Raw genomic sequence first — 16299 nt, forward strand, 5'->3', positions numbered from 1 at the left:
AAATTAATCCCTCACAGTAAAATTTGTCAACATTTGGTGAGCAAGCTGCCAGTCACTGTTATCGCGTACAGGTACTGTCCATCAGTTTCACTCGAGCACAATAAACACCCCACTCCACATGCCAACCAGTAAACTATTATCTCCATAACAACAAAACCCTTCGGACTTCGCGACAAACAATGAATAAAACATGCTTACCTTCTCAATATCAACGATCGTCTCCTGCATCTTGTTCAGCTTGTTTGCATCCTCGGACGCGACCGAATCGGTTACATCCGAACTTGTTTTTGCGACCGCCTTTGCATTCAACACCGCCAAATCTGCCTTGATTTGATTTTTCTCTTTGCGCAGCTTGTGTATTTCTACAACTACCGACCTGATGGAGCTGTCGCTGGTTTTGTCTCCATGGGCCGGACGGTAGCCGTTCTCCCGCTCGAAGCGGTCTTCATACTGCGTTAGTTTCTTCTTCTGCGTGCTCAACTTACGGTTGATAGTTTTGATACGCTCGTCGAACATGTTATTGGCCTGCGGGATCGGTTTCTGGTTTGTCGGATGTAGCTCCGTGTTACGGTGGTTACCATAGTGTTTCATGGTGGCATTCGGGGGTAGACTACGAACTTCACCGAATGTTCCCATTGCATTGGCATGCTCAAAGTTATGTTCCGCGAAACGTTGGCATACGACCGGCATGTCATCCTGAAACGATTGTTCCCACGGTAGTTGCTTCTCGCGAGGTAATTCAGCACTTCCTTTTTCGAGCACATTGTTGTCATTGTAGTCAGAGCATATTTCCGGCTCGGAGGGTTTCTGCGGTTCCGATGATTTGTCCCGTTTGCTGTAGCTGCGGCGTTCATGTTTGATTGAATGATGTGAGTCATGCTTGGAATAGAAATGTTCATTGCCGCTCTTGTCCTTACCAGATGCATGTTTAATTTGCTTGGTGCGGTTCCGAGGAGAAACCGACTTTCGTCCCGGGGGTGGACGAGTTTTGGAAAATCTTTCGCAATGGCGCCTGCGCTCATGTTCGCCATCCAACTCGCTGTCGGAGTCCTTGCGATTTTTTAGCACGTCACGACATGGCGAGAGCCGGTGTCTTGAGGAATGATTGTGATGACTCAAATGATTGTTGTGAGAATGCTGATAGTGATGTTGTTCGCCAGCCTTAATATTCTGGCTATCGTAAGAATCTCTGCTGGCTGCGCAAAGGCTTTCGCTGCCAATGAAGAACTTTTTCAAATTCTCCGAACTGTTCTTCAGATTCTTTTCGAAAATTTGTTGGTCCTCCAACAGGTGGTGTTCCTCTTCAGCAGTTTCCTCGATAATGTTTTCCTTGTCGAGGCATATTTCAATTAGCGGCGAAGGTCTTTTAAATTCCTCGTGCGAGGAGACACGACGGATGACCTCCTGACAGTTGGGGAGATGCTCCTCACTGTTTGATCGAACCAGCTTCCGATCCTGACTGATCGAGGAGGTGCTATCCTGTCGTTCTTTGCGTTTTCGGCAATTTTGCCACTCGGATGAATTAATCAAATTGGGCAGGTACTGGGATGTCGATGCGCCCAATGTTCCATTGTTGCCGTTTCCGTCTCCGTGGCGGGGGTTGTTATTGCTTCCTGTGTTGCTGTGCTGTTCTTGGCGATGGTTGTTTTTATGGTTACTCTTGCTGCTGTTACTGCTACTACTGCTACTGTCTCCTCCTTCATGTTCCGTTTGCGTAGAAGATAAGCTGGCTGTCGTTGGGGAGATTACCGTTGTGAGACGACTCAGGTCGTCTTCATTCTGTCCCGGTGATGGGCGACGCATGCCGCACTGTAATGGGAAAAGAAGACATTGGTGGATGTTAGTTGGTTTTTCACAGGTTCATTGAATTATAGTTTGAAAATATCTACAACCATGATCATTATTATTGACTGCATAATCGATTACTAAAAAACTCTGCGGATGTGCGTTAAATTATCAACATATCGAGATGCACTTATCATATTTGTAATAATGGTAAAAATACACCTAAACAATTCGAACCGCAGAATCAGAGTAAGACCAGTTTATTTATCAGCAAGCAGCCCGCAAATCAAGTAAAATAAATTTACGAATAATCTACCAGAATCAGCTGATCCCCCATAGTCATGACGTCAAGTAACGATATCTATCTCGTTCCCTAGTATTCGATTACAGATTTATTGAAAGTCCGCAAACGTGCAGTGATATCTCACTCACCGTACAGGTATCAATCGCACCCCTAAACTTTACATTGGTCCTATATCTATGTAGGGTTATGAGCTAATGTAGGCCCTAATAATGAGGGTTCTGCACATTTTTTGTTAATTTCCCCCACTTTCAAATTCAAGCAAATCAAATCGTAAGGTTTTATGTAAGGTATGTGTCCTTATACACAAAAAATTTGGCATCGTCCAAAATTTTCCCATTTGGGAATTTGCATAAAATCAAATCGGCTGACGAAGACGAGCTCCTAATCGTATTAGGAGTTACCTTGTCTTAGATTAAAGTTATCAGATGGTTGAAATTCAAACGTAGAATGCATACTAAATAACCGCTGCGAATCCGGAATTAAGCGTTTTTCAATGTCAAAAAACCATGTTAAATTAATTTTGGCAATCAGACAGATGCATTTTAGCTCCCGTTCCTAACATCAGTTAATCGTCCCAACTAACGAACCGCATTCGTTAGTTGGACAGAGGTGGTGGTTTATACAACGAATATCGATTAAACAGCATTGACATTAGACCGATGATAAAAGAGATTCAATTTGCGTAACATTTTTACATTTTAACTTAGACACTAGTCAAATCCAATACTTCAAAAATGACCATCATCCTCAGGTGAGCAGGCCGATAATAGAAATATGAGGGAAATGAGCTCAACACTCTAAATAAAATGGAACGAAAGTAACCACATACCAGTTAATAAATATCAGTATTCCAGCTAGCTATCACAAAACTAATTATCGCCGCAAATCAAATCTGACAGTTATTTTGTACACTGCTCACGGCGCACTTACTGGGCAGGTTTATGATGAGTTGCCTGATTGAGAATGAAGGATTGCGATTTCCGATTTAAAACGCACGTTGTGAACGGCTAGGTATTATGAATGTACAATGTAAGTGCTGCGTTCATTGCTGCGAGTTGAAAACAATGTAATTTGACGCGGTACGGGTCGCGTGCATTTGGAAGCGATTATCCCACGATTACACCGATAAGATTGTTTAGTGGATGTCAACACGCTAAGTTGATGATTTAAGATTTCATGGTAAGGAATCGAATATTGTCGGAATCTAAAAAAATGATCGCCTTATTCTAACTGAACATTTTTAACCTCGTCATATCATTAGTACAATATGACCAGGCAATTTATGCCCTACAAACAGCTACACTCAACTAAAAAGAAACTCTTCATTATTTGATTGCGCAAACTAGACTAGACCCAGGACCAGACTTGCTCAAAATCTTGAACTTTGTTAGTGCTACTCTGTTATTGAAGGATACCAGGTGGGTGTGACAAATAATCTCTTGAGCTACATCTCTTGATGATCCCAATATGTTTAGGCCATTACAAATCTTTTTTAAAAATTATGTCGAAGTACAATTTTTTAACAGGTAATACACGATTCCTTTCTAGATAACAGTTCAGACATTCACAAACACCAACTCTGTTTTATGATGGACAATCGTCTCCGTGGCGAGTGCCTACAGCTCTTCTAGTGATTCTTAGATTACTTGGAACACTACATTATCCGCGAAACCGAAAATCGTTACATCTCTGAGAAGGTTCAGCTTTAAAAATCCATCGTACACTGCGTTTCACAGCGTCGGGCCGAGGAACGTTAGTCGTAGTTGTCATTCTCCCTTGTCTGTTTCATAGATCAGTGTTCGGTACTGAAAGTAGCTCTGTAATATCCTGCAGAGTTACTCATGCTGTACAACGATTGCTTCCTAGCTAGTACTATTGAAGCATTCTTCACGTCTAAGGTAACCAACATGCAATAGCGATATCCTTTTCTGTGTTGTCATCACAGCTCCCACAACCGTTCGGGTGGAATCACCTGCCTATAACGAAGTCGAATTGCATGACATGCCGTTCTCACGGTCCGTGTACTTGGTTAGCTTGTTCAGGATTACTCTCTCTAACAGTACCAAGAGACATATTGACCTATACGCTGGAAGATCTCCAAGTTTTCCTGGCATCGGAAGCAGCATCAGCTTCTGTCGCTTCCAGTTATCGGATCATTCTGAACATATACAGGTTCTCATATATCGCTTTTTTCAGCGATATATGAGAGAGGCTGGTACTGGGTTCTTCCACTCATGGCTTTCGCCATCTCGATCAGCTACTTTTCGGTAATTCGAGCTTCTTCTTCGTGATCATCCTCCTCACTGTACGGCGAAGATTGGTTCAAGTTGCGTCTCCTCGAGAATTCGCGTTGGCTTTGTGGCAAAGCTCATCAATTCAAGCTTTCTTGCTCTGCCCGACTGCTTTGTTAAAAGGGGCTCGTGCAGCTCGTTTCCCTCTTTCGGTGTCACTACGAGCACTCTAACTTCTTCTCCAAGGTCGGAATAACTTATACGTAAATCGGTAATCGTCGTATTACAGCCGACGACCGTTTCTCGGTCTCCCATTTCTCGGTATGGTCGCATTACACGCCCTTGTTAGTACTACCATTAACTCGTTCGCATTCAGGTTGAAGAGGATGCCCCCAAATTTAAATTCTTCGACGGACACGTCCTTGTGTAAGATCGCTGTTTTCCACTTTCACTCGTCATTCAAACCGTTTCAAATGCTGTACCAGATCGCTTGATGGTCGCTGTGGGTATATCCTCACATACTTTTCATCTTTCCTGTCACTCCAAGGCTACAAACATTAACATGGATAATGGATTCCCGGCTCTTCCTGCGGTAAGTACTGATGGTACATTTGTTCGTAAGATCTACATTTAGCTTTGGTAGAGCCTTCTTGATCGCTGATGGTCAGACAAAGTCCTTTTGATTCCAGCGTCCTTCTCGACAATTTTGCGTTTCTAGTTCTTGGAATATTTCACTCTTCTTTAAAGTCTCTTCGGTTCCTTGGGAAACGGGTAATTCGATTTTCACAAGCTTAGTCTTAAATGGAAGGTCCCATATTAAATCTTTAAATTTCCAAAGCCTTTCGGTAAATCTCATGCATATTGAATATTAAACCACAAATAAATCGCCAGGAGTCTAATGTGAATTCAGATTGTTTCCTTATAGAAATTATTTTAGAATGCAACTACCGATCTCTATCGACTGTTGCGTGGGATCGATTCAGAAGTCGGTCTGTTAGCCTTGCCATGAGATGTTTGTTTGAGAATTCACGAGCGGCTCCTTCCTTCCGCGAACAGTAAACGTTTCGTTTAATGTTAGACTGGATCGAAGATTTTATTCGGACGTCCTATCTACCATATTGACCATTCTTGGTCAAAATAAAAAAAATCATGGCAATTTCCAAAACTACTAGAATAGTTTTCAATGACGAAAAGCAAAACTCTATGAAAGCTATTGTTTTTTTATAAAGGGTGACAATTTTTTTAATTGAGGTTATTAAAAAAAATATTTGCCCCCTGATTTTTTCCAGCAATTTTGAAGGGGGGGGGGGGGGGGGGTGACATATTTCTTAAAAAAGATTTGTAATGGCCTTATTATCATTAGATTTCTCCACATTATGAAAAAAACTTTAATTTTGATAGAATTGGGAAAATTTGGCCAAAAATGGCATAATTTGGATATGATTGAGAGGTGCCTCCAATCAAAATTGTGTTTTTGATATGATCCCATAGTAAATCCACTTCTCAGGCTTAAACAGTTTTATATGGCTCTACCCCATTTGGCATAATGTGATATGGCATAATGCCATTTGGCATAATGTCATATGGCATAATGACCATTTGGCATAATGTTTATTTGGCATAATAGTCAGTTGGCATAAAGGTGACATGGCATAATGGCAATTTGGCATAATGACCATTCGGCATACCGCCATTTGGCATAACGCTATTTGGTATATGGTATATTTATTTGGCAAAATGAACATTGGATTAACGATAAAGTAGCATCTAAGGATTTCATTCTACTTATGTAAATTTTGAATAGAAATTTTGACAATCTTTCTATTTAAGAACAGCTCATGTTTAAAAGAAGGGAAAATCATCAATGATTTATACCGAACTATCTAGTATGTATTGATACTAATTATTGAAAGATAAATGACAAACTTTACTGAAAATTCATCCTTCTTTTAACTATGAGCTGTTCTTTAATGCGAAAGTTTGCAAATTCCTAATTTCATATTTCCACAATTTATGATATCTGACTTAAAACAAATTTTACTTTTAAAATCCTTGTGTAAATAAATTCAGTGAACTAAGCGTTTGTTCTAGTTGTTCTGTTTCTTTTAATAGTTTATGCGCAATTTTTTTCTTTTTATCCCTTAATGGGCAGCTAGGGCCGAGGGTGAATATTTTATGTGCAAATTAAAACAAAATAAATGATATTCAATGATTTTATTCGTATTAACTGTCATAGGGATTAGAAAATTGAATTAAAAAAATCGTCTTGATTGCGAACCCAGATTTTCTGCAATTTAAGATAATCAATAGTGTCAAAAATTTTCAGAGTTTCGCATGATCTTTGGTACGACGCTTCTTCTCGGATATTAGTGACATATGCACCAAGATTTGTGAAGCGATAAATTTTTCCTCTAGTCTCAGTTCTTCGATGATATGCATCTGACCAGCACTGCGACCCACCAGACGATTCCAACGACCGTGCCATGTTTCAATTTGGTTGGTGGTACGTTGGATTCCATCTTTCACGTTTCGGTAAACCGACCAAAGATCAGGATGATACAAAGGTTCCGTTGTATGTACTCGACCTGATTTTGTGTTACTATGTTACTATTTTTTAATTGCCCGCATGTTCTACTGTATCGATTTTGTTGGCTATTTTCGGCAAATTTAAGACTAAGAGAAATGAAAGTAATGAAACTGAAAGACGGATAGGTATTCTAGAGTGAATCAGTTATCTCAGAACGGAAAACAACGACTAGGCAGGCTCATATGGACATGATCGAAAGGAAATATGAATCCTTTGCCTTCTGCTAAGCAGGAGTTGGGCGTTGCATCCAAGTCTACCGCATGGTCATTGATAGAACATAACTCATCATCATGTTTTAACTCGACCTGATTTTGTTGTTAGTCTAGATTTGCCTAACACATAATATTCTTCAACATACTTGAAAAATCCAGTAGGTTCAGTCGGTACTGATGTTTTTTTTGCATGTATTAATATAGTTTTCATTTTTGTTGAAAATCTGCAACAAACGATTTTGTTGGATATATTTCCACCAGTTCATGCTTAAATGAAAAAAAAATCCATTATGCCTTGAACCAGGGAACTCTGCGACAAACGCATTGGTAAAAACATTCCTAAATCTGTTAAAATCACTTCTGGATGCGGTTCAACGTCGATCTTATCAGCAATTTCGATAAGCTTAGGCAATGCTGCTCTATAGAGAGATTCTGATTTGCTTGTCATCAGAGCAAACACCAAAGGGAACGCAGCATCGTGGAGGGTGCAGTTCACCCCTCGATAGTAAAAATCAGACGAAATAAACTAGTGCAATGTATTGTAGACCATGTTGATCGTTCCTGGACCGTCAATCATCATTCTCCCTGCACTCATAACGCATAGGCATTCTCCTTGTTTGCGCACATTCAGCAAATGCGGGGTGCTAATTGGTTATGCCAAATCACTCTTATGCCAAATGGCATTATGCCAAATGACCATTATGCCAAATGGTATTATGCCAAATGACCATTATGCTAAATAACCTTTATGCCAAATGACTATTATGCCAAATTGCCATTATGCCAAATGGTCATTATGCCAAATAGCATTATGCCAAAGGGAATTATGCCAAATGACATTATGCCAAATGGGATAGAGCCGTTTTATATTCCTTGTTTTGTCATGAGTGTGTTTCCTTTTATTCAAAGTATCTAGGAACGCGTCCAATGGGAAATAAACAGTGAAATAATGACCGGAACGGTCAGAAAGAAAATAAGGTGAAAATTCACCTTTTTTGGACATACTGAGAAAAAGATATGTCCTCACGCAGGAATCGAACTTGCGATCTCCCAGTCTCTAGTTGGGTGCGTTAACCACTCCGCTATCGAGGAACTATGAGGATGTCTTCATAAATTCCCAACAGAATCGTGATCACCGTCATAGCACCAATACCTGCCAATGGACCCATCGAACCCCAATGTCTCGTATACACACTTAATTTTTTCTGCCAAATCTCAGCTTTTTTCGCATCTTTTGCCGAAATCTCAACAGCTGAGATCTCAGTAAACAATATTTTTTGTGAGATCTTGGTAAAAGTGACGTTTTATAGCTGAGACTCGGAAAATATTTTATTGAAAATCAGCAAACAAATCTTACTTTACTGATATATCAGTTTCTGCATTTACTTACTACACGGCTGTTGGGAAATTGCAGAACCGTTTGTAAGCTCATCGTCACTAATTCCTTAAAAAAGTATTTTTCTTCGTTCAAAACATTTTATATTACGTTCTAGCTTGCTCCCCTTCTCTCATATATCATAATATGTCACTTTTTGTCTTACCCCCTCTCCCATTAAAAGCGTTACGTAATTTCTGAATGAACCTTAGACATATCCTACACGCAGAACATTTTTTATGCATCGATAGCATACTTTTCTATCTGCCTCTCGTTTCTTCTGCTGTAAATTTTATGCATTTGACATATTCGGTCTATCCATCATTGAATGCTTACTAGAAATATATGCATGAAAATGCATAAAAATCACAGCAGAAGAAAAGAGAAGGGAATAGAAAGTATGCTAACTATGCATATTTTTGATTCTCAATCAAATTTTATCAGGTTAGCAAATTTCCAATCGTGGGAGCGGGCATGGCGTAGTTGGTAAATCCATTATCTTGTACGCAGCTCACCTGGGTTCGATTCACAACTCCGAATATAGGGTTAGAGATTTTTCAAAAAGAGATTTTTCTAACGCGAAAAAGGAGGCGCTCTATAGTCTATAATCGGAAAAAAAAAGTTTTAATTGCAATAGAAAATAAGTTATTATAACTAATTATTTATTTGTATACAAAATATCAAAGCTAATGAAAAATACAATTCATTATTTTCTGACTCATTAAGCTTCCAGTAGCTCAAAGATATAACTGAGATTTTTCCTGCAACCAGTCTGATCATAGGGGGCTTCAACCCACATGGTCTAGCTTGGAGGAGTCTTAATACAATTTATATTTATTATCAAGTCTTCGGTATATACCGTACAGATAAGGGGAACTTGGGGAGACATAACCAGGTTTTCAATTAAACCTTCGCATATCCCTAAAAAAGTTTTTCATCCCCTAGAATTCGTTAAAATGTAATGTGCGAAAGTATTGTGCGCATTCATGATTTTTTTCCAGAATTATTAATTTGTTTTTCCAAAAGTTATAATACTAAATTTCTGTGATCGTTTTTCGGGTCAAGTCTCCTCACCGCGGGGAGATCGAGAGAATATTGAAATATCAGAACAAAAAATAATGGCATAAAACATGCTGTAATCATTTTTTCTGTACTGTCGAGGTCCTTAGCACCAGTAAAAAATATGAAAGGATTGTGTTCATCAATTTAGATTTTTTTATGCATTTCTTTTTGGGATTAACTGTAATGATTACATGGCATGTTCATGTCGTGCTCAATTTTCTAAATAACTATTCCAATATTCTGAATAATGTAAAATCATTTCACTACTTCATAGGGAATAACATGGTATATGAATTCCAAAAAAATAATTACTCTGGTAGATATGTCCGAGAAAAAATTACATCATTTAACGCAAATTCATGAATTACGGAATATTTTCAATGTGGAAAGGATTTTTCACTCCAAACTTTTAAAAATACCTGATGGGATCGAAACAAGTATAAAAATATTTAAAAAAAAAATTAAGAACCAAATAGAACACATTATTGATAATTGTTGAATCTCGCGCTTGGTCAAGTCTCTCCATGTTCCCCTACACTTAGTGCTATTGCTAGTGCCAATGTTAAAAATATCTAATTGCTAACCTACAACTAGATTTAGTGGCATGAAAGTAATAAACTAAAGCAATTTAGCTGATTTTTTTTCGAGAGTTGTCCTACTGGAGCTGTAGAGCTAGGTTCTCGAAAGAGCTCCCCGTCAAAATCACACACTATAATTGCAGACGAGACAGGCAATGGCGCCCACCAAAACACTGCTTTAGGCCAATTGTAGCGGGCCGTAATTCTGAATGTGATATTCATTGTACGGTTCATGTATGTGCGGGCGTAGGGACTTCGCGATTGCGTTATCATCGCGAAGGGCTCGAGCATTTGTACGTTAACGTGTTCGATCGCGTGAGCGTTTGCATGTCGCGTGAGCTAACGTGTATGTAACTTCTCGTGTAGGGGAGACCGGGGCTAGTTGGCGGTGTTTTCAGTTTTCAATTTTTCCCGCTTTAATATAGGTAGATCTTGCAAAATAGAACACGCGACATGAAAGAGCAGACTGTTGGCAACATCTCTGATTTTTTTAATGTGTTTGATGCATTGTCTTCGTTTTTAGAGACAAAAATATGTGAGGCGGAAAACCCGCCAACTTACCCCGGCCTCGGGGTAAGTTGGCGGTATTTGAGTATACGCCAAAAACTAAACAATCAAATGGAGATTCAATAACATCAAGGGTCCTTTTGGAACGTACTGAATGTCTTTTCGATAAAACTGTATATTAACCGACATTTGCTATTATATTTCAGTTTCAATATTGCATTTTGCATTTTGACTTTGACGGGTACTCCCTATTCAAAAGCAAATTTTCAAAATACTTCATGCAATTGCGCGGAATAAATGTCTCCTACATTGGCGAGATACACAAGAAAAAGATTTTCTTACTTTGGGGTGAATTCCGGAAATAAAAATGTTTGATTACTTTTTTGCATTGTAAATAGTACCGCCAACTTTCCCCGTGTGCAGCACCGCCAACTTACCCCAATCGCATCATTATTAAAAACTGTTTAAAAAATAACTTTTGTTTGTGGATAGATGTAATATCTATACGGATACTGAAAGCTCTCTTCACGCGCTATCGAAAAATATAAACATTCGGGAAATAGATTGAAAATCACCCTAAATAACGCAAAGTATTTAAAATTTAGAAAATTTACTTGGTATGCTCGAAAACACAATATCACCCACAACTTCCACCAAACAAATCGTTTTTTTTCGAGAGTTGTCCTACTGGAGCTGTAGAGCTAGGTTCTCGGAAGGGCTCCCCGTCAGAATCACATACTACAATTTGCAGACGAGACAGGCAATGTCGCCCAATAAAACACTGCATTAGGCCAATTGTAGTGGGCCGTGATTCTGAATGTGATATTCATTGTACGGTTCAGGTATGTGCGGACGTAGGGACTCGCGATCGCGTGTATCATCGCGAAGGGCTCGAACATTTGTACGTTAACGTGCTCGATCGCGTGTGCGTTTGTATGTCGCGTGTGCGTTTGTATGTCGCGTGCGCGTTTGTATGTCGCGTGTGCTAACGTGTATGAACTTCGCGTGTATAAATTTTATTTCATAACAGTGTGCCTTTCTTTTTTTGATTGGTCCAACTGAAAGTATAAACCTAAATTGCTAGAATGAAGGCTAAAGATTTCCGGACGTGACCGATTCATGATCGCGCGCGTTTGCGGGTTCGCGTTTGAGACCGCATTTGTAACGTCGTAAGTACTAAAACGTTCACACAATTGCCGGAGTGTTATCAAGTTTACGCGATCTCGGGCATAGGTGTGCGTAGATGATCGCGAAGGGCTTAAGCGTTCGTATGTTGACGTGTTTGTCACGTGTGCTCGCGCGTATGTGACTTCGCGTGTATAAATTCGATTTTGAAACCCTCCCATATATTCGCGGACCGTCATTCTGATCTTTAGCTTTCGGTGTACGGATCACATTCTGACAGGGAGAGAGTTACCCCATATCACTAGAGTTTCCGGTCATGTCGCCATGGAACGTTTTGTCTAGTGGATATGGGAGTTATTTTTCAATTTTATTGTTTTTTTATTAATTAACAAGGACCTAGATTGTTGGTACCGAGGATAGAGACTTCCGGACGATCCCGATGGCGCGAGCGCGGGAGTTTGTAGGTTGACGCTTGAGATCGTGTTGCTAAGTTTATGAGTGCTGAGATTTTCACCTTATCACCGGGGTGTAATCACGTTTGCGAGTTCGTGGGCGTAGGTTGCTTGAAAAATCGCGAGGGGCTCTAACGTTTGTGCGCTGACGTGATTTTGTAACGTGTGTTCTTGAATGGTCGCGCGAACCGTGAGTCTGATATTAAATTTTCAGTGCGCGGTTAGAATTCTGGCAGAGAGTGGGATCGTTTATTTCGATAGGGTTCCCGGTCATGTCGCCATGAGACGTGTTGTCTAATAGGTATGAGCGTATTTTCTTAATTGGTCCAGCTGAAGGCATGGACCTAGGCTTCTAGGATCAAGGATAGACTTCCGGACGTGATCGATACGTAACCGCGTGCGCGAGGGCTTTTTTATAGGTTCATGCTTGAGACCGCGTTTGAGAATGTGTAAGTGTTAAGACGTTCACTATCACCATCTTTGCTGACCCAGCTGAAGGCGGGTGTAGAATGGCAGTATAGAACTCGAAAAGAAGAAATAAAGGACAATATATGAGAGACGTACTAGATTAGATAGGTACAAGATACAGCTGAATTTATGATCATCACATGAAAGACATACATTAGTACTTCAAACTCTACCAATACTTGAATAGCCAACCACCACACATAGCACATCCTTTCTTTTTTTATGTCGCTAGCCGTGCATTGAAGAATGCCTAAAACTCTGAACTAGGCCCCGTCGAGTCCAGTCCGTCATCTGTCCGTCTCGTCTTGTCGTGTCTGGGGCTTCCAGGTTACATGCATTCACCAGACGCGACTACCTTATGTCAGCTTAATTGTGCACTGGTTTCGTAGAATCGAGGCGATCATCGAAATGATAGATCCTACGAGTGAATGCACTTGGCCCAGTCACCTGTCGAGCATTTGTATATTTGCGAGTTTGAATGTTTACGTGTGTATGGGAAGTGTTGTGTGTTGAGATATGTGTGTTACCTGTAAATAATAAGTTAATACAAATAATAATTAATGTGTTAAAATAAGACATGTGTAATATGCTACTTGCAGTTTTTGGTCGTTCCTACTTATCTGATTCAATTGAGTATGAGAGTACATCTCAATTCTTCTAAAACCTGGCGACGTCTGATGGTAGCGAATAGTCATTGTTGGCAGCAATGTTACCCTTTTTTGATGAATGAACTCGGAGAGGTCAATCATAGGAATGTGACGCATGAGACCAAAAATGAATAAAACAAAATGAAATAAAGAGAAGAGTTAGTATTATTATTGAGTATTATTTGAACAACACACATGTAACATGCAATAAAACTACTTGGAATAGTCTAAATGCCAGAAAATGATATATATTTACTATTAACGACAATTGCATTCCGTTAAAAGTTTCTCATGCTATGCTGACGGGGAATGGATGATTGATGTGCGTCGGTAAATTAATCGTACCTTCATTTATCCAATCCGAATGAGTCGAATCGAATGCAAGAATTGAACACCGATAAAAAGTGATCCAAAGAAGGATTACCCACTATTCTATCATAGAAGCCAGTTCTGCATCCATTCCCTGACCCATATGTCACAAATACTCAGACGAACACATACACAGATAGACATACGACTAGCACATAACAATTTTACACTAGTACTAAAAACTACAATTATTACAACACAACACAACTAATAGGGTTCAACTGTTAATTTTTAATGCGCCTGTGCACGTTGACGAGATCGACCGATAAATCGACACACAATGACTCCCACTGCGAGCCGTGCTCAAAAAGACAGCCGTTAAGCTGTTGAACAATGTCTGCAAACACAGCCCACAGAAAAAGTCAATTCACGGCGACCCGCCAATCGTCCACGCCAGTGTGCACAGGTTCTTAGCTGACTGTTAGTTTAGGCTGGTGCAGAGTATAAAATAACAAAAAACATAAAAAAGGCCCATAAGCCCTCTCGGTCTCCTCGATGCACCACTATCGAGGCGTAATGCAATAACCATCTTAAAGCAGGTGTCTGCTCAAATATGCTTGAAGATGTTTTCAATACCGTCAAACCCGTCAGCCTAGGAGAGGGAAAAAATTGTAAATTAGGACGAAAATATAAACCTTTTCAATCCTAAAACTGTTTCCTTCTATGTTGTTTCAGTGGCCCACAAAAAAATCCAAATTTTACTTTTTGGTCATTTGAATGAGAACCTCCCCTTAAAGTGTGCTACTCCTAGTACTAATACTAGTGTAACTACTGAAAAATAAAAAATAAATACTCATGGTCGAAGAGAATTATGTAAGTTGCTCAAGTGTAGTCAGATGTTGATTGCCCACCCCGTAAATAATCAAACCGAGTAAAATTTCTTCCCCACTTCCACCAAGTGATATGGCCGCACGTATGAAACACATTCAGCTCATCGTTGTTTTTATAAAACCGCCCACGATAGCAATTTCTGCAAATGAGAATGAACCTATTTATCATTCAAACGCCTTATCAGCTTCTGTCACTGCGTCGAATTGAATATATTGATAACTTGTTTTCAATAGGCAATGTAGAAAACAACGCACTACACCTCCGCACAGAATGAAAACAGTTCTATTTAAATTGAATTTTAGAGGTTAGGTTTGTAGCACTACACCGTAAATATCGAATCACATACCTAATTCGTTTCTGGGTAACAAAATACAACAACCACAATATACCTTGGATTTGATACTAAGCGATGTGGTACGAAACAGCACAGTAGTTTATCCTTCCGTTGTCCTAATGCGACTGTATAATTTGCTCTTGGTGACATTATCAATCCTGGCATGCTTTTTGTTTACGTGATTGTTTGGTGGACTACTTCCAATTACGAAAAATTTTGAAAGATAATTAGTACCGCCGCTTAGAAATCTAAAAATAGTTCTAGGTTATTATCGGACAATAATTTTACCGCGAGGACTGATCGGTTGTGACAGTTCGTGCACGTGGTCGTTAGAAAATGTTTCCTGCCGAGCTCTTTTTTTACGATCCAACACTTATGTACACTTATTAAGGTAGCGTTTGGCGGTGACAACATGTTCAATCTATTTGTGGTATTATTGATGTACATACACTAGTGTGGTGAAATATTTCAATATATTTAGGGTTCCTATGGATTTATAGTAGCTAAATTAGTGTATTTAAAGTTGTTTGAAAGTTCGAACGAAATTCTTGAGTTGGTCAGTAGTTTGAAATATAACAACTTTTCAAAACATATAACAATTTTAGCATTTAAATTTATCTTAAGATAACAAACTTTGAGGTTTTTGTTTCAATTTTAGGTCAGAATGTTCCAGTTCATTATTGGTTTATTTTGACAATTTGCACTTAAGAAATGAGAAGCAAAAATTACTACAGGAAGAAGGATTTCATGGTTGTCAAAAAATTTAATGAAAAAAAAAATAATATGCTAATAAATACGAAAACTTTCCTAACATGAACGAAACGAATTCGTGCAACCAACAAAATCGTTCGCAATATGCGCAAACATGGATTGAAATAAACGTTTCATTTCGTTTCATTTACGTAAAATTTTGTCGTTATCAACGATAACATTCGTGCAATTTATGCTAAATATGTAAAATTTACGAAATCTTTCGTTCACCAAGCAGCCATTCATGAAATGAACGAAACCTACTATTTACAATACAGTAAAATACTTCGCTGTAGAAAATGACGAATGAACTCGTGCATTACACGATCAATTTCATTATATTTACAAATTTATATTTCCAGTGTAGATACCCCTGACATTACAAAAACGTTGTGCTTCATTGATGAAGAGGAATCAACATACAAAATGATAAAGATGAAAACTAACTCAAAATGAAACAATTTTCATTGGCGAACTTGGCAACACTTGTCGGAAACGTAACACAGCAAGTCTAGCCTAAAATTTGAAAAGGGTCTTTCCGCATAACGAAAACATTGAGAAAATTGCCAAAGAAGGTTTAGTCAGATTCATTATATTCCTATTTGAAAAATTGATGCTATTTTACTTCGATTGATTGCGCATATTGCTTCTACTTGTACTGCCCATGATCGCAAATCAGTCT

General features: G+C 39.1%; 1 protein-coding gene across 3 annotated transcripts in view; it reads right to left on the reverse strand.

Moving 5' to 3' along the window:
• The window catches only part of LOC131689902 (protein FAM13A), a 137231-nt gene that overhangs the window by 22773 nt on the left and 98159 nt on the right, over positions 1–16299 (reverse strand). For all 3 annotated transcript variants that reach the window (XM_058975287.1, XM_058975286.1, XM_058975285.1), the window contains one exon: positions 199–1809. In XM_058975287.1, the coding sequence (XP_058831270.1) occupies positions 199–1803 (1605 nt within the window). In that variant the 5' untranslated portion in view covers positions 1804–1809. The remainder of the gene's footprint in view (positions 1–198; positions 1810–16299) is intronic.

The sequence above is a fragment of the Topomyia yanbarensis genome, chromosome 3 (genome assembly GCF_030247195.1).
Source record: "Topomyia yanbarensis strain Yona2022 chromosome 3, ASM3024719v1, whole genome shotgun sequence".
NCBI classification, from domain to species: Eukaryota; Metazoa; Arthropoda; class Insecta; order Diptera; family Culicidae; genus Topomyia; species Topomyia yanbarensis.